The sequence below is a fragment of the Hyaena hyaena genome, unplaced genomic scaffold (assembly GCF_003009895.1).
Source record: "Hyaena hyaena isolate Hyena2069 unplaced genomic scaffold, ASM300989v1 scaffold_648, whole genome shotgun sequence".
Classification (NCBI taxonomy): Eukaryota; Metazoa; Chordata; class Mammalia; order Carnivora; family Hyaenidae; genus Hyaena; species Hyaena hyaena.
This window is the reverse complement of record NW_024081279.1, coordinates 85,476-112,534: the sequence shown is the minus strand read 5'-3', so window position 1 is coordinate 112,534 and position 27,059 is coordinate 85,476. Positions and strand designations below refer to the sequence as shown.

The following is a 27,059-nucleotide window of genomic DNA, read 5'->3' as shown; positions in this document are numbered from 1 at the left end:
CAAAAACAAAACTCTCCCGTAAGAGTAATCTAGAGTGATGATTAAAAATGTTCCATCCAAATACTACATGGCAATGAGAAAGAATGAAATCTGGCCATGTGTAGCAACATGGATGGACCCTGAGGGTGTTATGCTGAGCGAAATAAGTCAGGCAGAGAAGGACAAATATCATATGTTTGCACGTATAGGAGGATTAAGAGGAACTTGACGGAGGAACAAGGGGGAGAAGAAGGGCGGAAATGGTGGGGGAAAGGGAGAGAGGCAAACCATGAGAGACTCTTGAATGCTGAGAACAAACTGAGGACTGATGGGTGTGGGGGGGAGGGGGGAGATGGGCATGGAGGAGGGCACTTGTAGGGATGAGCACTTGGTGTTATATGGAAACCAATTTGACAATAAACTATATGTAAAAAATTAAAAAAAAATGTTCCATCCATATTTGCAGCAACTACCACAGGTAATTCTGATGTAGTTTGTGCATGGACCATGTATTTTATTTTATTTTTTTTTAATGTTTTTTTCATTTATTTTTGAGAGAGAGAGACAGCGTGAGCAGGGGAGGGTCAGAGAGAGAGGGAGATACAGAGTCTGAAGACAGGCTCTAGGCTCTGAGCTAGCTGTCAGCACAGAGCCCGATGTGGGGCTTGAACCCACGAACCGTGAGATCATGACCTGAGCCAAAGTCGGATGCTTAACCAACTTAGCCACCCAGGCGCCCCGAGGACCATGTATTTTAAAAGTACATGATAAATAAACATAAGCAAACTTGATAGTTTTAACAGCTGATTAGTGTGAGACTGCGTTGTTCCTTATCAGACAGCATTGTAGCATCTATGGAATTAAATATAGTTAATACGAAATAAACCAGAAACAGTCTTTTGGGATTGAAGTGGTCTGGGGAATTGAGGACCGTCTTGGCAGCCTGAGGAGTTAGGGGCTGCTCGCTGGGAGGGACCTCACCCAGGGCCCCCCCTCCCCTCGTGGGGAGGAGTCGGGGGTCTGGTCCCCAGCGGGAGGGAGGCTACTGCGCCCCCTTCTGCAGCTGCTGCGGCCCGCGGAGCCTGCGCCTGGGCTCCTGTTGTTTGTTGTTAGTCTGTTAGGCGAAACGTGCGCAGAAAGCCAAGGTTAGGAGCGAACTTAGGTGGCGCTGGCGCTGCAGTCAGGGGACAGGTTCTCAGCTGCTCTCACTGGCGTGCTCTCCCAGCGTCTGGCTCCTCAGGAAACTGCCGGTTTCCGCGACGCCTTGTCGGGGGACAGCTTTGGGGTTGGTTCCTTGGATGGGCTTGGGGACGGGAGGGTTGTAATATTTACTTACTCATTTATTTTTCTTTCTTCTCACACATATTTTAAAAAGTACGCTTGTAGTTGAGTATTGTTTTCATATCACAATAAAAATACATATATGTACATGCGTATATAAAGCCTGTAAGTGTTAAAGGTCCAGAGGTAATCACTATGATTTTGTTGCATATTTTTCTTGAATTTTAGTCTGCGTATTCTAAGCTGCATATGTGTTTTGGTATCGTGAAGCTTATGTAATTTGCGGTTCTGCTTTAAATAAAAGAATAAAAACTCTAAATATTTAAAACGAGCAAAGGAATGATAAGCAGCATTTTTAAAAACTGACAAATGCTACAAACATTTTATCTTCGTTTCCAATTTTTACTTCCGTTCGTGTACTTCCTTCCTGTCATATTTGAATTTCAGTATGAGCAATAATTCTGGCATATAAAGTTGAGGCATACTGATGAACTATTTTAATACATCTTAAAATTGTATTCCCTTATACTGAACAACAGAACAAGAACTGAAATTATATATACTAGTCCTTTACATTATATTGTCTTCCGGATGGATAGGAAGGAGCTGTTTTGCTAGAACAATGTGGTCTCTGGTTCATCGGCTGTTTTTCTATGTCCAGAATGTTCTGAGTGAATTGAGAAGATACCAAGGATCTTAGCCAATTTCACCAGTAAATTTTTGTGAAATTGACTCTTTGACAATAATGAGGTAGAAACTAAGTACCAACATTTAGAGATTAGAGATTCACTTTCAGAGCTTTTTAAATTTCCTAATATGACAAACTTGTATCATAATAGTGTAATCCATCATATAAAAAGAATTTCAATATGAAATTTCATATTGTTTTAAAATCTCTTTTTCTTTGGTATATTATGTAATGCTACTCATCACATTTTTATTGGAAAGTTGACCTTTAAAATGAGCCTGTATACTATACTTCCTAATGTTAAATGTTAAGATGTTGTCTTCTTAGGTAATATCACTGTGAACTTAAATTCTTGGTTTTTTTTTTTCAGTTGTCTTTATTTGGGATTATTCAGATTGGGCAATGAGGGCTTTTTTCCTGCAGTACTTGAGGGCACATTTTACTAATGCGTGTAACCCAAGATGGAACTCATTGTTAATGGATATTTAAAAACAACCAAAGCAAAGTTCTCACTCATAGTGAAACCATACCTTGAAGGGGCAGATGCTGTAAATTAAATGAGAAGTGATCAGTGCTAATATAATGTTACAAATGAAACATTTGAGTCTCTTTAAAAGCAGCAATTGATTGCTTGGAAAAATTATTATAGGTGGCTTCACAAGAAGGTACCGTTTCTGCTGGATCTTGGAGGATGACTGATTTCATCAAAGAGAGATTCGGTGAATTGTATTTGAAAGCAAAGGAAGGGAATGACCAAATATGCAATGGTAGTGAGTAAATACTAGGAATCAACTAGAGTCCATGGTAGCCAATGGGCTCTTTGAGGTTGAGGTTGAAAGGTCAATTGCTACCCGGGTCATAGACTTTATTCCAGGGCAGGTAGTCTTTGAAGATTATTGGGCATGTTCAGAGCTGTGCTTGAATTCCATCACCCTGATGGGAGGAAAATAGAGAGGGGATACTGGAGAAAGCTTATTCAGGAGGCTTTGGTACAGCTTAGAAAGCATGTTCTGGTCCTTCTACTTAGCAATACCAAGACAAACCTTCCTCTATGACTTAGGAATTCCACTTCTGAGTTTATTACACAAGGGAGTTTTATACCTGTGTTCAACAAATCCTTAATATTTCATAAAAAATATTTCCTAAAAAATAAACCTGAAAAATCCAAATACTTATCAATAGTAGAATGAATAAATTATCTTCATACAGCTCAATATTTGCAGCTTACAATTCACACGATGAACCAGAAGACTTTTACAAATATCTGACTGAACAAATCAAGCAAGACACAATACAGACAATGTAATTCCAGTTATGTGAAGCCTGAAAGCAAGCCGGACTAAATTTTATTATTTAGGGCTCGGACATACATGATCAGATCCTAGAAAGGGATTGTGAAATGTGTGATGTTGGTTGGCCCTTAGCAGGGTTGTTAGAAGTTGAAATGTGTACCTTTAGAGTTTTAGGTATGTTGAATTTCTATCCCTAGTGGTAATTTTGGTATTTGTTTTAAAATTATATTTATATTGTGTATTTTACACTTTATGTTCTATGCACTCTTATGTATGGTGTCATATTTCATAATCTTCAAAAACAAAGGGATGCCATTTGTCAAAATCTTGCTTTGAAAAGGACAAAAGATTGTGTTGTGATTGAAATACAGGTCAAGAGAGGATTTCTTTTTTCCTGCCCTTTTTCCTTTTTTTCTTCCTCACTATTTTTACCCTAAATTGAAAATATTCAGTGTTGAAGAGAAGACTTCTGTTTCCAGAAAGATAAAGTAGAAATGCTTTCCCTGTTCCCTCCACTAATTACCACTAACTGCCCTGGATATTGTAGGCATAACCTTAGAAGATTCTGGAAGGGAGAGAGAAGGCAAATTAGATGTGTTCCAGTTTTAGTGCTGGCAAAGCTGACAACCCAGAAATATCAGTAGGCCCCCAAACAAAGATCCTCAGCAAAGCACGTTTTCTTTAGCCAGAAGCTTCTGAAAGAGGCAACCTGGCAGGACAAAGAAAATTCTAGAAAAAGTGCTTTATTCCAGCCCAACAGCACAGTAAAATCTGTGGACCAACCTCCAAACTCCTACACAGCAAGGGAAGGCCTAGACCTCTGCCCTCACCTAGATGTAAAGAGGTACTGTTATCCACTGCCTGAATGGTGTCTGAAAATCCACTAGGAATGAAGACTCTCATTCTTTTTTGAAAGAGTTGTTATTTAAACTGAGAGAGAGCGAGCTAGCAAGCAGTGTGTGTGGGGGGGGGGGGGGGGGGGGGGGGGGGGGGGCCCAAGNGCTCTCTCACATGTGAGAAGAGGGGCTGGTTACCGGGAACCTTAAGCATCTTATCTGCTTTCCAGCTCACACCCCTCAAAACGGGTTATGGGAAAGGAGGCATGTGAAAAGTGGGGGGGGGGGGGCGGCAGGGGGGAGGGAGCAGAGAGAGAGGAAGAGAGAGAATCCCAAGCTCAAACTCCTGAGCAGTGAGATCATGACCTGAGGGACGCTTAACCCACTCAGCCACCCAGTCTCCCCTAGGCTCTCATTCTTTTTGCGTGATCATGAGGCAGCCTTCCCCCTTCTCACTGGGTGGTGTTGGAGAAGGCCTAGTGGAGAGGCAAGACTTTCAGGGGTAAGGAGGCCACCAAACCATGAGTGACAGCAGAGGCCATATTGGAAGCAGTAATGGGGACTCCTGCTCTCCTCAGCCAGGGCTTTATCAGCAGCAGCAGCTCTGAGGGAGCTGAATAGCAGACCACTAAGATGAAAATTTAGGAAGATTTCCTGTTCGTGGGATGGATGGTTAGAGAATAGCTTCCTTCCAAATATGGAAGACACTCTGGTTCCTTGTTCCTTGGCACAGGTTCAGCTGACTGTGCCTTTTTTTCCTCCTTTACCCCTAACTCTGTTTATTCATTTCATGCCACATCGTCGATTGTGACCATAGATACTACCTGCAGGGACTACCCGGACTCTTGGTGTTTCCTCAGCTTGCCTTGACCTCTTTCCCCATCAACAGATTTGGTAATTTGTAAGTGAGGCCAGTTGGAAAGAGCATCTTCATCTTTGGTCCCAAGATCCAAACTGTGAAATTAAAATGATAACAGTTTGGCCTTGACATTGGTTTCCAGATGGTAAATACTGCACGTGAGTAGATTGTTGTAAAACTGAATGTGTCTGTTGCACATTTAAAAAATTTTTCAAGGATAGTTCATTTAAGGGTAAGGAAGTTGCAAATGTATGAATTTGGTGTCATGTCAGTCAAAACCCACTATTAAAAGCAGTTGACTTGCATTTTTGCCTATTTGTCATTATTATAGCTTCAAGGACCTCAAAACCAACATTTGTTTTGATAAAGCAGAATTAATAGATACAGCATGAGCTAAGAAAAAGGCTCATAGTAGAGAAGTGCACAAGGCTCTGAATTCCCTGATCTTGGTCCCCTGAGTTCTCTTTGAAGGGTTGAAGATCTAAGGACAGCCTGGAGCCTCGTCGTTAGATAGGCTTCCCAATATTACTTGAGGTGCCCCAGCCAGAACCTTAACAGCAGAGTTAGATCACTAATTGGACCAGCTACTCAGGAAAAATCCTTCTCCAATATGGGAATCCTTCCCATTGTGGGAGCAATGACTAAACTTGAAAGAGAGCATCAACCCCTTGTAACTGAGGAGAGCTGCTATTATTCTAGTGATGCCACTTTTTGCTGAGAGGACGTGCCCTGCATGTTTCAGAGAGATTTGGCAGAATCAGCATCCGTTACTCCTTTTCCTTCTCTTTTCCATCTCTCTTTCCCTCCTCTTTTTCTCCTTCTCTGTAGCCAAACAGCTCCTCCTCTTCATAGGGTGTTATACACAGCATGTTGAATCAGAAAAGTGTATTAATTACAAAATGTATTCTTCACATTATTTGGCTATTTTGCAGGAGTATATCATTTGTAAACAGATATATTTACTATGAATAGGCTAATTAAACACACACACTGTGATGGTAGTAAAAATACTACTCCTGAAAATCTACTTCTGTTTTAGAAATCATTACAATTTTGAGGATGATTTAAAGTAATACTTTTTATTTATTTTTATTTTTAATATTTATTTACTATAAGTTATTGTCAAATTGGCTTACATACATACCCAGTGCTCATCCCAACAAGTGCCCTCCTCAATGGCCATCATCCACTTTCCCCTTTCCCCCCGCCCCAATCAACCCCCAGTTTGTTCCCTGTATTTAAGAGTCTCTTATGGTTTACCTCCCTCCCTCTCTATTTGCAACTATTTTTCCCCTTCCCTTCCCCCATGGTCTTCTGTTAAGTTTCTCAAGACCCACATGTGAGTGAAAACATTTAATATCTGTCTTTCTCAGACTGACTTATTTCACTTAGCATCATACCCTTCAGTCCCATCCATGTTGCTGCAAATGGCATGATTTCATTCTTTCTCATTGCCAAGTAGTATTCCATTGTGTGTAGAAACCACATCTTCTTTATTCATTCATCAGTTGATGGATATTTAGGCTCTTTTCATAATTTGGCAATTGTTGAAAGTGCTGCTATAAGCATTGGGGTACTTGTGCCCCTATGCATCAGTATTCCTGTATCCCTTGGGTATTTTTGAGAGAGAGAGCATGAGCAGGGGAGGGGCAGAGACAGAGGGAGACACAGAATCTGAAGTAGGCTCCAGGCTCTGAGCTGTCAGCACAGAGCCCAATGCAGGGCTTGAATCCACAAACTGTGAGATGATGACCTGAGTGGAAGTCGAAGCTTAACTGACTGAGCCACCCAGGCGCCCCTAAAGCCATTTTGAAAAAGTGTTTGGAATCATCTGCTAAAGTTGAGCATAAATAGCCAATTGCCTATCCACTTCCCTCCTAATTATACAGTCAACAGGCATGTATACACATGCCCAATAAAGCAGAATAATCATAGAAGTGTTGATAATATAGCTATTGTAGTATCTTTTTTAATGTTTATTTATTTTTGAAAGAGAAAGAGCACAAGCAGGGAAGAGGCAGAGAGAGAGGGAGGGAGACACTGAATACCAAAGCAGGCTCCAGGCTCCAAGCTATCATCACAGAGCCTGTCACGGGGCTCAAACCCATAAACCATGAGATTGTTACCTGCGCTGAAGTCAGATGGTTACCCGACTGAGCCACCCAGGTGCCCCTAGCTAGTATAATGACTTAAGTGCTCATCCATACTAGAACAGTGTGATATGTTTAGAAAAATAGTGTATCTTATGTCCTAATTCCCATAACCTGTGCATGTTACTTTTCTTAGAAAAAGGGTCTTTGTTTTCTTGATCTGGAGGGTGATTCTAGGCATATGTTCATTTTGTGATATTTCACTGACTGTTATAGTTTAATTGAAAAGTTAAAAACTTTTCTCTTAGAAGTCCTTATATTAATATAAAGGCTGCTTGAGACCTTTAATTACCAATTTTTGTCTTAATCACAAAGCAAAAGAGAAAAACATGTTCCAAACACTACCTCTTCTATGTCAAAGTTATCTATTAAAATCGGGACACTTGGAGGATCACTGGATAATATGAAGTCTGATATAAATTAGGATTCTTACAAGCCATAAGGAAATAGTCTCAGACCCTAAAATGACTGGTCATTGTATTGAAAGAGTTTGGAATTATATTCCACTATAATCTGAGAGATATTAGTCAAGGACTTATTGATTCTGTCTGACTTTCCTCTTGTCTCCCTAAGTTTCTGTCTGATATATTTTTTTCAATTGATAATTTCCAAAGCTCCCTGTCTCTCCATAAGTGTAAAACTATGGTTCCAATGTCAAGAAAAAGTTTAAAACTTATTTTCTATTAATATAGCTGAGACTGAAAGTGACAGTAGGTCAGGGCTGCCTTGAAATTGGTCTAATGCCGAGAAATCAGCTGCTTTTTCCTATGATCAATACAGTCTATTGTTTATTCCAGGGACCTAAAAAGAGTTCCAGGGGCAATTGAATGCTTTGTATGTAGAAGAGCTGAATTTCTTGTGCATCCTTCAAACTGCTTTCCAATAAACATATTGTTTGTGGATAAATTTGGAAATGTTGATGAAGAATAATTCATGGTGGGGGCACCTGGGTGGCTCAGTTGGTTAAGTGTCTGACTCTTGATTTCACCTCAGGTCATGATCTTAGTTCGTGAGATGGAGCCCTGAGTTGGACTCTGCCTGCTTGGGATTCTCTGTTTCCCTCTCTCTCTGCCTCTCTGAAGCTCGTGCCCTCTCTTTCTTAAAATAAACATATTTTTAAAAAGAATAATTTCTGGTGTATGTAATATCACTCTGTCCCTGAAAAAGCCCTATAAATCAATAGTATATAAATAAATATATATTCCTAGAAGAATATATAGTCCAAAATTAACAGTACTTCTAGTTCAGCAATGTTTTATAATAAAGTACATCCCATGCAGTTTTGTTTTTGCTAGTTTCAAAGGATTAGAGGTCCTATTTTGTTTTTATACTTGTCTGTATATTATGAAATTTTTTCAATGATTGAATTATTTTTATAATCATAGAAATATATATGTATATATATAATATTTTTTCCACTTTTGTTAAAGTAGGGCACTTCTGGAAAGCTATTTCTGTTTCAAAAATCATAGTTTTGAAGATGATCTAATGTATCACCTAATGTATTTCAGCTTGAATCTTTACTACTCAGCATGCATATGTGTGTGTGTGTGTGTGTGTGTGTGTGTATGCAACAGTATGTGTATGTAGCTACACAGTGTATATGTGTGTGTCTATAAATGTATATATACATATGCATATATATGTGTCCGTAAATATAGACTTGACACGGTGTTTATATAGAACTTCTCAGTGTATATATACCTGCTAATGAGAGGCATGGTGAAACTCCTGAAAACTGTATCTATACTTAGCTCTCTAATACCATGAAAACCTTTGACTGGATTTCTACTTTGTGAAGACTTAAACAGTTCAATGATAGTTTAGTGGATGTAACCAACATAGGCGTAGAGACTTTAACTCTACCATACCACACAACTGTAAACAGTCTAAAATTAGAGTTTTCACAAAATGAACAGAAACCGCTTTTCGACACATAGCAAGTGAGTGAAAATGGGGAAAATGTCAAGGGATATAGATAAGTGGTTAAGTGGAAAGCAAAATAGTCATTGTAATGCCAGCTTAATAGCAGTTCTTCCCTTGTATGACCTCTACTTTAGTCAAGTGTAAACAAATTGAGGCTTATGTCCTTACATAGAATCTCAATTCAAATTCCACGTAAATAAAACAGGACTGAGAAGGTCTGGCTGGCATCCTATCCTAGGCAAAGTTCTTCAGGCGGTGAGGAGGTTATCTTCAGGTTCTCTACTCTGCCTGTACAATCTAAGGCATGCATGTGACATGATGAGTACTTGAGAAGCAATCACAGTCAGTGTGCCAATATGACACCCATAAGGACAACCTGTTGCCGCTGCTGCTGCTGCTGCTTCTGCTACTACTACTGCTTTTCCTCCTCCTTCCTCCCCCTTCCTCCATCTCCTTCTTCTTCTTGTCCTCCACCTTCTCCTTCTCTTGCTATCCTGTAGCTTTTTTACAACCCAAGCCTTGCAGCTGCTAGAACAGCAGACAAGACTGTCTTTATAGCAGTTTGTTTTTGATTGGCAGAAGCTAAGGTGTGGCCTTTACTTCCTTGGGTCTTTGAACCAGTCTTTGCGTTGTGAATTGGAGTAATAAGAAACCCTCAATCAATGCAGTTGTCTCTGTACATAGTTGGTGTTCCAAATAGCCCATCAGCTTCAGTCTTAATTTTTGAATGCTGAGATCCATCTACCACTTTTGCTCTGTACGTATATCAGTGATGGATTAAAGATGGTTGCAAATATATTGCCACACCTCACAGAGTGAGGCAGATTTCCTTTCTCCTTGCCTTGAATCTGGGCTGTCTCTAGAAACTATCCCAACCAACAGAATGCAACAAAAGGGCTGTTGAGTTCAAGATTGGGTCTTAAGAACTCTTAAGTTTCCAGGGGCGTCTGGGTGGCTCAGTCAGTTAAGCATCCAACTTCAGCTCAGGTCATGATCTCACAGTCTGTGGGTTTGAGCCCCACGTTGGGCTGTGTGCTGACAGCTCAGAGCCTGGAGTCTGCTTCAGATTCTGTGTCTCCCTGTCTCTCTGACCCTCCCCTGCTCACGCTGTCTCTCTCTCTCTCTCTGTCTCTCTCAGAAATAAATAAAAACATTTAAAAAATATTAAAAGAAAAGACAAAAAAGAGCTCTTAAGTTTCTAACTTTGCTATTTGGAACACACTGTCTTGGGAGCTAGCCATGCAAGAATGTCCTGCTATGCAGAGGCCATGTTTGACACATGGAGAGAGAGAGAGAGAGAGAGAGAGCGAGAGCGAGCAGTGTGTGCAAGCGAATAGCCTCAAGGAACCAGTCATGTGTCTGAAACATTTAGGACCAGCCAAATGTTTCCAAGTTTGGAGAAAATAGAGACAGAGGAATAGAGTTATGTTTTTGAAAACTTTAATCATTATTTACAGTTAAAAATAAATACAAACAAATATGCCAACACAATCTGTAATGCTAAAGAAAAATCAGTAGGTTTTTATATGTTATTGGAAAGAATTAAGATCATTTAAGCACTAAAGCAAGCATAAAATTAAGTGATCCCCATCAGATTTTTGACACCTCATCTAGCGTTCCTTTTACCATTTATTTATAGGCTCTAAAGGATTATAAACATGAGACACACAGTCATTAAATTGCTTCATGATATAAAATGTCCCATTTAAGTTATGGCCTTTGTGAGGATGAACAGAGAAAGTCTTATTTAGCCCTCAGCTTATGACATAGTTTGTATGCTGGTAGTTCCTTCCATCTTTCGGAGTATCCCTATTTTATTACCATGTGGGTTTTTTTTTTTTCAGCTTAAAATCTAAGCAGACTGTTTACTAACTGTACTCAGGGTTCACATCATTGCTCCTAGAGCCTATACCCACTTGAGAACCATATATTGTTTCCCTAAGAAATGAGGTTAATTGTCCTTACCATTGGTGCCTCCCTCTGATGGCATCCAGCGCAAGACCACTTGGCAGGAGTGATGCCCAACTCAGCCCAGGACTTTGGCCAAATTCTACTTGACCTAGCTCATTGTGAATAACACTCCTTAGGCCACTTCCAGTTCCCCCAGTGCATTAATGCAAAATTAGAGGGATGGAATTGGGTTGTAAGACAAAGTTTTCCAGGATGGAACCAACCCAATATCACCGGGAATAGAGACATTGATAAAATTCCCTTATTACACAATTCACAGCCTCTTTAAGGAAACTACCATCAATTAAACTATGGAATTATTGAGATGTACATTTTACTAATTACAAGTCTTGTAACTTTATAACTGTACAAAAGTTTGATACAATAATCGTGAAGTTTATTGAAGTAGTGATTATCCCAAGTTCTATAGTTCCTCATTCTTTTTTTGTCTTTAGTGAAGGTGAATGAGAAAAGTTCTGATGTTTAGCTCTTTAGAGTAGGATGCATGTATCATCTCGTGAGTCAACATTCCTCTGGAGATAATGGATTTCATTTTGAAGTCTTCTGCGTTCATCTTCGATTTCCCTTTTGAGCTTTTCAGTCTCTTCCTAAAGAGTGGTAAGTAAAACAATAGAGCTTAGCAGACGCTTATGTCCAGATCACTTTAGGGAGAAAAGCCCATATCATTGATTTCTCTTTGTTTATTTTAACCCATCAGTAAATAACAGAAGACAGATCCTGAATTCATTTCGATTCATGTGCATTTCTCATTCTTGGTTTCCTACTTGTGTAATCCCGTACCTCCTTCTCTAGCTCCAGAAACATCATCATCTCCCAATCCCTGAAATATTGGTGTCCTGAAAAATATACCCTGAGGCCCCCTCCTCCTTTTCCTGTTATCGTATACAGCCTCCCCGGGAGATCTTTGTCACGTCTCAACTTAATTCTTGTCTATACGGAGAGGAATGTCAGCTCCAGCTTGCAGAGGAGAGGCTGATACAACTGGGTGTGTAGGTGATCTCTACCATCAGGCAAGGAGTCTGAGTCTCTGATGAGGCAATTTTTTCTAGGTCTCCACAGTTACAGGACAGAAGTAGAAGGTGAGTGAGGGGATCAAGTAACCCAGGTTGACTAGACTGCCTTTCAGTGCAGGGCTGTAATCTCAAAAGGTCTTGGAGCAGGTGCCTGGGAAACTGGGGCCTGCTGGTCGATTTGCCACCCCAGGGAAGTGTTGTCTCAGAAGAGTATTCGCCTCAGATTTTTACACCAGATTTGCAGAAACAAACCACTGCAGATGCCACTCTCTGGGAAGGCAGTTCAGATAACTTGCTGAATCGATACTGGCATTGAGTTATCTCTCTTTGGAACTTCATTTTTCTCACCGCAAAAATAGGGACCGAATACTTGTGCTTCACGTTGAACAGGATAGGTGAGAGCACGGATGCAAAGTGCTTTGTATAGTGCAAAATAAATAGGAGCTACTGCTTTGTGAGCAATGATAATGACAAAGGACTGAATGAAACAAACTGCAAGTAAAGGCCTTCAGAACCAGTAATGATTAAGGCAAGGACCGGGCATAGACACAAAAAGATGAACTAACTTAACAAGGTAATCACAACCGATGAAGAAGACTGTCCAGAGCAATGAACAAGTTAACAGCAACAACAAATACAAACAAGCACTGATTACCAGGGTTAGAAACGTCCTGGGTTTTTAACATATATTCGTGCTTATTCTGGGCCAAGCACAATTTAAAACACAAATGTTCTCACTTAATTATCAAAATAACTTTATCAAATGGGTATTATTACTGTCTCTGTTTTTCCTCAGGAGGAAATCGAGGCACAGGGAAGGTAGATAGCTTGCCCAAACCATATATTTAGTAGGAGGTGGGAGCTGGGATTCATACCCAGTATGTTTCACTCTGGAGTCCTTGTTCTGAGCCATAAATACTATGCTGCCTCTCCCCCTTGTCACTGCTTCCTGCTCTCATGGATACAAGGGTGGGGGATGAGAGAAAGTCCTGCGATGAAATGATTAATGAATACCTGCTGTCGACGTTCCAGGGCCATCTGCTGTTGTCTTCTTTGGTTCTGTTGGAATATTTCCATTTGTCTCACTTGTTGCAGATGGAGTCGCTGCCTTTCCTCCAACATTTGCTGGTTATGCCTTTGAATTTCCTGCAACCTTTGTGCTACAATCTTTGCAGCCTCTGCTTTCCTATGTGCCTCTGAGGAAGAAAGAAAATGACAATCCTCTCTAGGATTAAAGGGCCTCTTCCTTCTACTTCCCACTCTCATTATTGCTACTACGTCATAAAGAAAATTCCGTGCAACTGTGCTTCCCTTCCAGGAAACTATACTGCAGCTTGACCGCACGTGCCCTATTCAGATTTAGCCCGAGGAGCTAGGAATCATCTTTGGCATTCTAGCTCCAGTTTACTGATCCGGGTGAACCAGGCGAAATTAAGTTAAATATGTAGAAATGTCGGTCTTGCATATCCTTCATTTTATTCTCACCGTCTATCTCCTTTTGCCTTGCTGTGAGAGCCAGGTCTGTCTGTAGGATGGTATCGCTCGTAGACTGTTGGGACTGCAAATATTCCTGCAGAGCTTTCTCAGCCTAGGAACCCCAAAAACATGCAGTTGGAAGTAGGAAATGGTGACTAGGAATGTTATAAACCTCTGTTACTTTTTTGTCCCAGGATCTTTTCCTTCATGGAAGTGCTTAGCCCCAGCTTGGTAAAACCGCCACTCAAGTCTCTTCTGTCACAGTGGTGGGCACAAGCCCTTGGCTGGCCAGTCAGAGCACCTGAGGCTACTAGGTGCAAAGAATTTGGGTACAGGTGGGGAAATACTACTTGTGGGTGTTTTAAAGACTGATATGGGGGGAACGCCTAGTGGCTCAGTGGTTAAGTGCCCTACTTTGGCTCGGGTCATGATCTCACTGTTCGTGAGTTCAGACTCCACATAGGGCTCTCTCTGCCTGTCAGTACGAGTCTGCCTCAGATCCTCTGCTTCCTTCTCTCTCTGCACCTCCCCTGCTCTCCTCTCTCTCTCTCAGTCTCTTTTAAAAAAAGACTGACATGGATGCTGGGCAAATATACACTCTCGCTGGGACTGAGAGCACAAAAGACTAGTTATGCTTGCAGCTGCTGGTGTCACCCTGTTGCCATGTGGGGTGAGCCTGCCTGAGAATGAAACCAACAGTGAGGAAAACAGAGGAGGAAACTGAAGTGGAGTTTGAAAAGAAAGAAGGAAGGGAAGAAATTAATGACATTATTTGAACTCCCAAACGTAGCTTTACTTACAATGACACTTAAATGTCTTGCTTTTAGTTTAAGTAAGCCAAGGAATATATTTTTTTTCTTAAGCTAGCTTCAATTATTGGAATTCTGTGCCATATAACCAAGAAAGTCCCTTAATTACAGCGAATGTTCATGGTTGCAATAAAAGTCTGGTGACTATGGTGATGTAGCTCAGTTTAATTCCACAGCTATCATTAGAGTGTAAATACTTTCTTCCTGTCCTCATTGATTTTTGAAAGAAGCCCCTTAAAGTTCCCTGCAATTGATAGATAAAACTCTCAATACCTGTGTTCCTTTCCTGGGCTCCTGATAGTACCTTGCTTTCAGCTCTTCTGTCTTCTGAATGAAGAGACTGTGTCCTCCTGGCTTTGAATAAATCCCCTGCCTCACCTCATTTTCTAGAGGGCCAAAGATAGCCTGAAGTAAAGCTGAGCAACGGTTCGATGATGCCTCCATGTTCTGGTTATGAAAGTCATCCTTCTTGGCTTCTAGCAGAGCCTTCAAAGAGATGAGCATCCATGGAAAAACAGTTAGCAACAGTTCAGCGTTTCTAGAAATGGTTCTCAAGAAGAATCTTAATATTTTTCTAGAAACTAGAGGACTACGAGTAAGACTATATCCTTCCCACCAAAACCTAGAAAAGTTCCAAAGTTGATATACACTGTAGAAAAATTACTTTTGTGTATGGAATCCCCTAAAACCTATTTCTTTTGCTATTTCTGCTTTGGATTTCATCTTTAGACTACAGCTCTCTAGCCTCAAGCCTTAATTTTAAATGCAACCTATATTTAAACATTTCTGGTTTTAGTGTGACACTGGGCCTGGGGTTACCAGTGAGTAAAGGGATTGCAATACCTGGCTGTAATGACAGAGTATGTGCTGTTAAACTTGGAGACCTAAGCTGTTAGTAGGCCCAGTTGGCAATTCTGTATGCTTATTTAATTAAAAAAAAAAGTTAATGAATACCTTATGAATAAAATGTTTTAAGGGATAAGATGACTTTAGAAAAATAGTCCATAGGTGTAATGTGGTAAGGTAAGTTGTGTGTATGTGAAAGCTTCAGGATCTGCAGGGCCCAGAGTAGTTACGTGTTTGTTTGTTTTCAGGGTGACAGTGATATCTTGATCACATAAGTGGTAATCATTATTTTTCAGTCCAAAAAGGAATGCTTTTCATCATTCATTCCCCATTTGTCTTTCATAGCAATAAAAGTCAACTTTGCCTCTTATTGCTCATAAGCCCCATGAACTAGAGGGAGGAAAAGATAATTACCTCTAATTCCTTCTGGAACTTTTGGTTCACATCCTTGAAAGAGTTCTTCATGAAGACTTCTATGGCCTCTTTTTCACAGGCCCTGTGCAGGTCCAGGAGCTCGGAGGCAGTTTCTGTGGGCAGCTGTAGCTTCTGGCCCATCTGCTGGTCATAGTGGACAATGGCCTTTTTCACTGCTGCTGAGTTCTTAAACTGGGCCAAGGCCACAACTGAGTTCTCCGTGCATGGCAGATCCCCACGGCTGATGGCATTAACACAGGTCTGCACTAGGCTCTTTAGATCTTCACAGGGGAAAGGATGCACATATTATTTGCAAGAAAGAGGGTATGTGCCACATTGAGTAATTCTGTGAATGTTAATTTCCCAACACATTGCCTGCACTTTTTTAGCATTCCTCACACTGTTCAGGTAGCTCAAATAAGTTCCTTTGGGAGATTATGTGACCAAGAAGCAAGATGGTTCTTTTTAGGATACAAGAAAGTATTCAAAGGGGAAGACTCGAGATATGTGTGATCATCTGTGTTTCATCTTTTTCCCATTGAGAAATGAGAAATGGTTATATTAAGTTAGGCATTTTTGTTGATTAGAATGCTATGGGTCTTTTGCCTCTTTACTCTTCCCTTTCTTTCCCTCTTCCTCATGTTCCTAATCCCTTCAGAATTACCTTCAGTCTTTCACTTTAGTATGTAAAGCTGGCATGCGTGTTATCCTGCTCTGGAAAAGCACACAGTGAGCACATTAGACTGTGTCTCCTTTACCCTTTGTTGGAGCTTTCCTGCTTGTCTCCCTTGTCTTTCACATACTTTTGTTTGCATTCAACTGCCTTCTTGAGTGCAGCAATGTTACAAACCTCTGAGATGTAGAGACTGTAGGAGAAACTGGACCTAGAAGTCTGCTTAGATTTCTTTTAGGGTTCTAGACAACCAGGGCCTCTGGTTAATGTTTCTGTGAACTCACTTCTCTTCTACAGAGAATATATATGTGTTCTTCATCCTGTGTCTCCCAAAGGCTGTGACATATAACGTGCTCTATTGGTGGAACAAATGATGTCAACCCATGTGGGTTAGTCTAGTTCAATGGTGGACCAATTATGGGTAGAACTTCTTTAATTTGACCTTTTTTTCAGGTCACATTTCTCTTTTATTCTACTTTGGAGGCATTATTAAAAAAGGACTAGAAATATTTCTGGTACCCACTGGAATTTTGTAAAATGCATTTTCAACATTGGCAGTAGAAGGAGAAACTTCTAACAGTGCCCCATTCTTTATGTTGAATTGAAGGAAAAACCTAAAAAAGGTACTCACAGGGTCCATTGACCTTGATGCCTCCTGAAAGAGTCTTAGTCTTGGAATGGTTGAAGATGTAGGAACAGAATGCTGCCACTTGTTGCACAAACTCAGGATCCAGCTCATCATTATCCAGCATCTCAAGCTGGGCAAGCTTCTTGCAGTGAGCAGGAGAGTCAAAGATAAAGCATTTCCTTATTGGAAAGAATTCTTTTATACAGAGACGGGGCAAATTGAAATTTTGAAGAGTTTTATCAGTGCCTGAGGAAGGAAATAGGATTCATTTAGTATAACATTAACATTTGTGTGAACTTATTCTCTTCAATTAAATGTGCCTTCCACCTGATTATTAATTTTAATACATGTTCACAGAACCTAAGCAAAAAGCTAAAAGTTTTAGCTAAAAGCTAGTCAGGGAAAGGAACAAAGAAAAATTCACTCCAAAAACAGGGGAGTAATACAATTTAATATTGAGGAGTCTATTAGTCCACTGTAAGTTAATATTTATTTGGTAGTTTAGCCAGGTGAGAATGAATTTAACTGCCTATACACAAGAGGTAATTTCTTGTATTACTTTTCTCTCTTTCTCTTTCCAAAACTGAAATCCCTGTTACCTTGCTTTAGCTTCAGTGAATTCTCCAGGTATTCATCCTCTGTGATAAGTTGCCCATCTATTTCTAGGGCTAGGTAGAAATCTCTCAGAGTCCACACTAAGTCTGGATAGAAACTAGCGAAGTTAGTTGTATCTTCAACCCCATCAAGATCAGGTGAGGATACTGTCCAAAGCAGATTTGACAGTTCTGTCACATAGCTGGGTTGCAGTTAAGGAAAACTCGTGAATTTAGGACTTATAAGCCCGTATTTAATTCCATGTCTCCATATACTTTTGTTTTCCCTTTGGGTCTTAACCCAACTCCTCATTTCATCTGTAAGTATAAGGACTCATACTTACCATGTTTTCATTTTTCTGTGTGATTCACAAAAACTCACAAACATAACTGATGAATAGAGTACTTTCTGGTGTTGGTGCCATCTTGGGCCACAAAAGGATACTGCAATAAGTCCATAGCCCTCTGGTCAATTTTGTTCATAGTGTTGTATACAAAGGTACTACTCAGTAGTATTGCCAGTGCAAATATCTGGATATCATTATTCTTGTCACCCTAGAAGAACAAATTTAAGTCATAACTCGTGGTTTTCCCAGATGAACAATCATTAAAAATAGGCCCTTAACCTACAAATGTTAAATAAGACCAACAAAAATGATTATGAGAAATCTATGAACTTTGAATAGAAAAGTTCTATTTATTAACACTGATAATTTTATGCAGATTCACATATTTTTAATTCATCAGTTCCTTTTTTAACTAGTCAGGTATTTGCAAAATGGATAGTCAAAGTTTGTGGACTAACCAGAATACTTAAAATCAAGATTTTCATCAAAAACACACAAACAACAGTATTGGTGAGAATGTGGAGAAAAAGGAAACCTCGTACACTGTTGATGGGTGTGCAAACTGGTGCAACCATGTGGAAAACAGTATGGAGGTTCCTTAAAGAGTTAAAAATAGAGGGGCACTTGGGTGGCTCAGTCGATTAAGCATCTAACTTTGGCTCAGGTCATAATCACACAGTTTATGAGTTTGAGCCCCGCATCAGGCTCTGTGCCGACAGCTTAGAGCTTGGAGCCTGCTTCATATTCTTTGTCTCCTCCTCTCTGCCCTTTCCTGCTCACACACAAACTCTCTTTCTGTCTCTCAAAAATAAATAAACATTAAAAAAACGTTAAAAATAGAATTACTATATGGTCCAGTGATTCTATTACTTGGGTATTTTCCCAAATAATACAAAAAATCTAATTCAAAAAGATATATGCACCCCTATATTTAGTGTGACATTATTTACAATAGCCAAAATAATTGTTGGTTGATGTTGATAGTAGATGAATGGATAAAGAAAATGTGGTATATATGTATATAAAATGGGACATTATTCTTCTGTAAAAAAAAAAAAAAAGAATGAATTCTTGACATTTCCAATAACATGGATCTAGAGGATATAATGCTAAGTGAAATAAGTCAGTCAGAGAAAGACAAATAATTTTTTAAAGACATATAATTTCACTCATGTGGAATTTAAGAAATAAAACAACGAATAAAGAGACAAAAATAAAAACCAGACTCTTAACTATGGAGAACAAACAGCAGGTTACCAGAGGGGAGTTGGATAGGTGGATGGATGAAATAGGTGAAGAGGATTAAGAGTATATTTATAGCAATGAGCACTGAGTAATGTATAGAATTGTTGAATCACTATATGATACACCTGAAATGAATATAACACTGTACATTAATTATACTGGCATTAAAAATTAAAAGAAAAAAATCAAGATTTTCAATTGTGTAAAACAAGTTTGGCCTGTACACACAATACATATATCTATTTTATTAACTAGTTATTACAGTATAATGCATAATAATTCAGGGATGTCTGGGTGGCTCAGTCAGTTAAGTGTCCAACTCTTGCTTTCAGCTCAGGACATGATCTCACAGTTCATAGGATTGAGCCCTGTGTTGGGCCCCATGCTGACACCTCGGAGCCTGCTTGGTATTCTCTCTCTCTCCCTCTCCCTCTGCTCCTCCCCTGGGTGTGCTCTCTCTCTCTCAAAATAAATAACTATTTAAAAAAAAAAAAGATTTTAAAGGGATGCCTGGGTGGCTTAGTCGGTTAAGTATCTGACCTCGGCTCAGGTCATGATCTCGTGGCTCATGAGTTCCAGCCCCATATTGGGCTCTGTGCTGACGGCTAGCTCAGAGCCTGGAGCCTGTCTTTAGATTCTGTGTCTCCCCCCCCCCCTCTCTCTCTGTCCCCTGCTCATGCTGTCTCCCTCTCCTGTAAAAATAAATAAAAACATAAAAAATTTTTTTAAATTTTTTAAAATACACACTAATTCATATTACTGATCTTATCCAATACTCAAAACAGTGCCATAAGATAATTTTATAATTACTATCTCTATACAGACGAGAAAACTAAAAAACAAAATTAGGTGACTGTTCTGATTTTGTGGTAAATCAAAAGCAAAATGAAAACAAAAAACAAGGGAAGTTCAAGGGAAAGATTCAGTCATGTGCTATAGCCAACTCATAGCAGCTCACAGGAGTTAACTGTACACATCTATTCTGAACCCGGAGTTTGGTGACATCATTTTGGTAGCTTGGAATCAGCTATGATGGGAATATTTAGAAAACCAGTAAGTGCTACCAGTCAAGGCTTCCCCTAACCCCCACACAGTGGGCTGGATGTTATATACCAGCATAGAAGTGGAAAAAGCCCATGGGTCTACTGTTCAAATGCTAAGTTGGATAAGACCAAAGAGGAAATAAAAGATTTGGGGAGGTTTGCTTGTCAAAGTCAGAGAACTGCAGGTGCTCAGAGCCCTGATTTGAACCCAAGGTTCTCTGACCCAGAGCTCACTACTAATCACTCTTCTCTGCAGGATCAACTCGTGACAGTGGTTTCATTGGTATCATCTTTTCTGCATTTCAACTAACTGTCTAGCTCCATATTTTAGCGTCTTGTCCTAGTCATGATTCTGGCTTATAGATTTCCTCATCTCAGATTTCCAAGTCTTGACTATTAAAAATAGAAAAGGAAAAAATGGTATACTCTATCAAGTAGAAGTACAAATTTAGGAAAAAACAAAACAAAATATAAAACATCCCTTGGTAAAGAATGTTCAGAAGTGAGGAGGAATCAAAAGGAATTCCTGTTCCTTACCTTCTCTACATCTCCTAGGCCCTCTGTGTCAAGAAGAACTAGGGTGTGGTCTGGCTTCTTGGGATGAGGCACACACCACATCCAGATTCCCTTGGTGTGAGATTGTACTGTGGATCCAATAGAGAAGCCTACAAGGGGGAGGGGAGAGGTTGTAACAGAGGAGGGGATCTGGAAATTGGAGACCTTCTTTGACAACTGAACTTGGGTTTAAGAAATTCAAGATGAGGACACATCAAAAAGGATAACCAATATTGATCTGAATTAGAATAGAGGAATGGGAAAAAGGAAATATCAAATAACATACATTGGAAATTTGGTATTTTTTCCTTTTTACAAGAATGTAATGCCACTAAAATTTTAATCATTTATAATTGCATGTATAGAAATTATTTTATTGGGGCACCTGGATGTCTCAGTTGGTTGAATGTACAACTCTTGATTTTGGCTCAGGTCATGATCTCAGAGTTGTGAGACTGAGCCCCACATTGGGCCTGTGCTGAGTGTGGAGCCTGCTTATGATTCTCTCTCTCTCTCTCTCTCTCTCTCTCTCTCTCTCTCTCTCCCCCCCCCCTCCCTCTCCCCCCTCCCCCCTCCCTTCCTCTCTCTTTCTCTCTCCCTTCCCCCCTTATCTCCCTCTCCCTTTGCCCCTCTCCCCAGTTTGTGCTCTCTCTTCCTCTCCCAAAAAATAAAGTTTTAAAAACAATTAAAAAAGAACATATTTTACTGATGTCTTATTCCTTATGATTGGAAAATATGCTTTTCCCAAGATGATAACAAGGGGGGGAAAGGAGGTGATATGTCAGGAACAAGCCTCTGTCTTTATTTCCCAGAACATAATTAGACACCTGTAATAGAAACATTAGCTTTCAATATTCCTCTGTGTCTCTAACTTTCTCTCCTTGCATCACCATGCTCAATGCAGGCAGTGTGGGTGGATAGAAGGGACTCGGCAGAGCTTTTTTGGTGCCACTCACCCTTGTTCTTCCCAGCCAGCTTGTTCATCAGGTAGGATTTGCCTGTGCGGTAGAGGCCCACAATAGCCACCACCACGAGAGGATTCTTGGTGGCTGACAGGATCTCCAAAGCTTCCTGATTAACCACCAGTTGCCCTTCAGTGTTCTCAATGAGGCACACTGGGGCCAGCATGCAGATCTCTGATTCCATGTTCACGGTGTTCCCTGGTCTGCAAGGGAAGAGATGGGATAGACTGAAATATCCAGTCTTACAGAAGAGAAGGTCATTTTGCTTTCTGAACTTCATGATGCACTACTTCCCCAAATGGCCCAAGTTTCTGAAGAAATTTTTGAAAAAAGGACAGCAAAGAGGATCACAATAAAATATGTTGTAGGCCCTTTTGAGGACTTTATTATAGGCCACCCCACTGGTTCTTAAATATTTGGTGGGCATAAGGAAATCCATTTCCTGAGTTTTACCTACTGAGTAGTTTAAATCCAATTCCTTCCTTTTGGTTTTTGGCTTGCTTATGTTTCTTAGTTTTTACCTCTGTGAATCCTTAGATTGACCCTTTAGGACCACTATTTGTTATATTACACTTGCTTGCCCTTTATCGGCTTGCTTCACTCTCATTTAGGGCTATGTCTAGTCAAACGGTGTACTGAATCCTTCCAGGTTATTATATAGCATGAACAAATCATAATCGTTTTCTTGTAGCTGTTTAAAGAACGTTTTGTATAGCTATAGTAGTGCGTTCAATAAAAACTTCAGTGTGTGACTGGTTTATGAATTTGGAGTAAGTGAAAATACTCTCTTAAAGAAGACTTGACCATTTATTTTCTAACCTCTGGGCATCAATTGCTGTAACCTGATGAGTTCCTGATAAAGCATTTTTAGGCTATCTGATACTCAAGCAAATGTTTGCTCTTCTGCTTTGCCTTCCATTGTAGAAGTGATTACTGCAGAAGCTAAAAAAATCCAACATCTGCCTGACTTTTTTTTCCCTAAATTTTGCAGTGAAAAATTATGGATTCCCTTATTAGCCAGCAGTAAAAACTGCTTTTTAAAAATTATAAAACCCACTTCTCCCTTCCTCTTTGTAGCTAATGCATTGGAGATTATTCAGGTGACAAAAACAAACTGCTTATGACCAGATCATAGGCAATCCTTTGCAAATGACATAGCATCATGGACTTGGGAGCCAGAAAATGGCCAGGCCAACCTGAACCCAGAGAGGGATTCCATGATTTTACAGACTCATGCCAAGTGTCCTTTCATTCTGACACATCTACAATGCAGTATTGGGATCTTACGTTAGTAGGTTTCTGGTTGCCTGATTTGTGTAAAGCAGGGATCATAATCATTTCTAGACTACAAAGATATGGGGAACTGGCAGTGATTATCTACAACAGTTATCTAGAAAAACAGAAGATACATAATCCAAATCTATGTGCAAATATTGGAGGTTTACAAGCTCTTGTGCTTTGGGATGATGTTGCTCATGGGAGAGGGAATAGATTTGTCTCAATTTCCAGACCCCCCTTAAGGAATAACTTAGAACTGTGTATTTCTATTAATAGAAGTATTTTACCCATTGCCCCCCAGATGATATCTGGGTGGCATCTTTAATACTTTAGGAGAGTCCAATCTCCAAAATATCTTTGTAGATTCAATGTGTTCACACCCATATATAACTATTATTTTGCCGTTCCTAACCCAAACTGTGATGTGTGCTCTAAGATGCATCCTTCTTAATTCTACTAGAGCCTCATAAACTTTTGTAAACAAAAACAATGCAAGAATGAATCAACACACACACACACACACACACACACACACATTTTGCCTTTGAAGTAAGGCAGACTTGATTTCCAGTACCAGCCCTACAATGGGCTATCTGACGCTGGCATTTCTACTCAACACTCTTAGCCTGTTTGTGAAAAAACAGAAGTAAATAAATAGTTGCTTATGCCAGTATAACTGCTAGCTTAAAAAAGAGAGCTGCAGGAGATGGGGAAATAGTATAAAGAAGGAAAATGTGAGGAAACATAGAAGAAAAAGTTCAGAAGTACTAAGTGATGAGGTTTCTAGAGGAAGCCATCTGTTTTCAGGCAAACAATTCTAGTTGGTTTTGTTTGTAATTGTTGTTTCTTGCTTTTGTATTGTTTTTGGTTTCGGTTTGGAGGAGGAGGAAAAGCTCTTAGCAAGTAGATAAGTGGAAATCAAGCAAGAAGGAGATGCACGAAGCTTGTGTCATGATAAGAAATTCAAAGGTGTGAGTTCTAAGGAGCAATCAAAATTGCCAGGTGGTATTGACAGGTCAAGTTGGGCAACTGGAATTAAGTGATTCCATAATAGTAGAGGCAATAGAGTAGTAGAAAGAGAAACCAGCACAAAAAGCTTTAAGGAACGAGTGTGTTCCAGGAAGTTCAAATTAATTAATCCAGGGCTATTTCTAAAGGAAAAAAAATCCATCTTCAAAGTACGAGACTATGACTAAAAATATGTAGCTGTTTTCATTAAACCTCTTCATTGTTCACTCTGAATTTCAATTTTTTTTCTTTTTCCATTGTTAACACTGTAAGCAAGCTATTTACATTGCATCTCATTCATTGCTCTTTCTCATAAAAACAATATGGTCACAGTTCTTCAAACTTTCAGGCTGCAGCATGAAATAATCAGGTTTTATCAAAGACGAAGTGGCATACATAATCTAAGTGGCAGTTATGATCTCCATAGATCCTAAGGTGGCAAAGGAAGGAAAACAGGGTTAAGACATTTCAGATTGTTGGTTTAGTCTCCACACATGCATGTGTCTAATTCAGCAGTAAGCAGATGTAGCTGGGACCTGAGGGACTCTGCTGCCTGCCTTACAACACCACAATTTAGTCTTTAACGACATCTAACGGTGCACATCAGGTTCTGCTGCCTATCCTGGAAGAGAAAGTTTTTAAAACATTCTGACCCTTGCCCCAATCTTACCTTAACTGTAAAATTAGTAGCAGAGATCCTTGAGAGCTGGTAAGCAAGCTGCTTACATGAGAATGTGTGAAGTTTAGCTGTGTTGGTTTCTGATATACTTCTACCCAGACTTGGGGATTTCTTACCACCACCCCCTCCACCAGACCTGCAGAGGGCACATGATTAGAATATGAAATGGAAACTGAAAGGGGCAATTCTTCAAAACCTCACTTCAGAAACTGAAACCACAAAGCAAGCTCTACAGGAAGTCATTTCAACGGTAACTTCCCAGTAACTTCCCGAGTGTTTCTCACTGGATAAGCTGGATGTATTTGGCCTGAGTTCTAAGAAACTGCATGTATTAGGGGAAGGGACTGTTTTGCAACTTTGAGATTGATGTCATTTGTACTTTTTTTTATACTCCAAGTCTTGTCCTTAGGGCTTTGAGAAACCATAAGTCCACAGTTACAGTGAATATAACCCCAAAGTATGTATGAATTTTGCGAATATACCATTTTTGTTTGTTTGTTTTTAAGGAAGCAGCCATTCTATGCAACACAGAGAATGAATTGCTGAATTATTTTAATGACAAAAAAAAATTACCTCCTGAGGAGAGAAATGCTGAAAAATTTTTAAGAACTTGGAAAATGATCAGTCATTACTGGGTCAACAGTTTTTTGTAACTGTATAAATAAGGCAAATATTCAAACCAAACACTTTAAATATCTATTACATAGAAATTTGATGTTGAAAGATAAGCAAGAAACAAACAAGCAAAAATACCATAATACCTGTGAGGAAATTTCAGCCTGGATAAATACAATCTGCTACCTCCCCCGTCCCTCTAAATCTTATTCTATGACTGGCTGAAATCCATTGCCCTATCTTTGAGTTTGGTGATTCTTTCTTGCTTTTCCTATTAGTTTTATTTTAATTCCAGTATTGTTCATGACCAGTGTTATATTAGTTACAGGTGCACAGTATAGTGATACAACAATTCCATATGCTACCCAGTGCTCATTATAAAGTACCTTCCTTAATTCCTTCACCTATTTCACCCACCCTCACCCATCTCTGCTCAGGTAATCATCAGCTTGTTCTCTGTAGTCAAGAGTTTCTTGATTTGTCTTTTTTCTTTTTTCCTTTGCTTGTTTGTTCTGTTTCTTAAATTCCACATATGAAATCATATGGTATTTGTCTTTCTCTGACTGATTTCGCATAGCAGTACATTCTCTAGATCCATCCACGTTGTTGCAAGTGGAAAGATTTCATTCTTTGTTATGGCTGAATAATTGTATTATTCATTGTATAAGCCATTGTATATATGTACACATCGTCTTTATGCATTATCTATGGATACTTGGGCTGCTTCCATAGTTTGGCTGTTGTAAATAATGCTGTAATAAACATAGGGGTGCGTGTATACCCTTGAATCAGTGTTTTTGTATTTTGGGGGTAAATACCCAGTAGTGAAATTGATTACTGGATCATAGGGTAGTTCTATTTTTAACTTTTTAAAAGAGAGATAAAAGAGAGAGTGATGAGGAAGAGGTAGGGGGAGGAGAGAGAAAGAGAGAATGAGAATCTTTAGCAGGCTCCATCCTCAGCACGGAGTTCTTCGCAGGGCTCGTTCCCATGACCCTGGGATCATGACCTGGGCGAAATCAAAAGTTGGACTGAGCCACCCAGGTGTCCCTAAGTCTATTCTTATTTTCCATAATTTTTTTCCTTTCATTTGTTCAGATTGATTACTTTTCATTACTCTGTCTTCTAGTTCATTAATTCATTTCTCTACTTTTTCCAGCCTATTTGTTTCATCAAGTGTATTTTTAGTTCGATTTACTGTGTTCTTTTTCTCTTATTGATTTTTTTTTATGTTTTCTGTCTCTTAAGGGTCTTACTGACATACATCACTGTTTTCTCAATTCTAGTGAGTATAGTTATGATCATTACTTAAAAATTCTTTATCGGGCATGTTATTTATCTCTGTTTCACTGAGGTCTCTTGCTGTGGTTTTTACCTGTTCTCTCATTTGTGACCTATTCTTCTATTTATTTTGCCTAACATTCTGTGTCTGTTTCTCTGCGTTAGGAAAGTCAGTTCTGCCTCTTGCTCTCCCAAGTAGTGGGTAGGTCATGCACTTGGGGGTACTGGTTCTCCTCCACAGGAGACATGCAACTGTGTGGACACAGGGCTGCCAGGGCTGCTCCACAAAGCACGGGTGGGTGGGTTGGGGGGGCACGGTGCCTATCCTCCTCCACAGGGGATGCATGGGCACTGCAGAAACCAGGGCCTGCTGAGGTTGCTCCACAAAGCATACAAGGATAGGTCATGCAGTTTTAACAAGGTGCTCATGTCTTTCTAGGAATGTTGGGAGGTGTAGTTTGGCAAAGTTCGTGTGGGTCATCTGGGTGCCGGGGTGGGGGTGTGGGTCTGCAACACCAGAGCTGAGGCAGCCTGGCTGGAGGGGGTGCGATATGAACAAGTTAGGTTGTGAATGCGTGTCCCACTGGTTCCCTTAGGTGGCTGTGTGTTGAA

General features: G+C 39.9%; 1 protein-coding gene across 2 annotated transcripts; it reads right to left on the bottom strand.

Moving 5' to 3' along the window:
- Positions 1–10,835: 10,835 nt before the first annotated feature.
- Positions 10,836–24,593, bottom strand: GBP5 (guanylate binding protein 5). 2 transcript variants are annotated; one of them, XM_039216628.1, is made up of 11 exons: positions 24,543–24,593; positions 21,581–21,789; positions 20,607–20,734; positions 17,880–17,989; positions 17,441–17,637; positions 16,845–17,087; positions 15,541–15,821; positions 14,554–14,766; positions 13,481–13,583; positions 13,010–13,191; positions 10,836–11,569 (listed from the first exon to the last, which is right to left on the bottom strand). In XM_039216628.1, exons 2-11 carry the CDS (start codon positions 21,768–21,770, stop codon positions 11,453–11,455), a joined length of 1,764 nt encoding a protein of 587 aa, XP_039072559.1. In that variant the 5' UTR covers positions 21,771–21,789; positions 24,543–24,593; the 3' UTR covers positions 10,836–11,452. The 2 variants fall into 2 exon arrangements, with proteins under 2 accessions (XP_039072559.1, XP_039072560.1); XM_039216629.1 differs by lacking the exons at positions 10,836–11,569; positions 13,481–13,583 and having other exon boundaries at positions 13,080–13,191.
- Between the last annotated feature and the right edge of the window lie 2,466 nt (positions 24,594–27,059).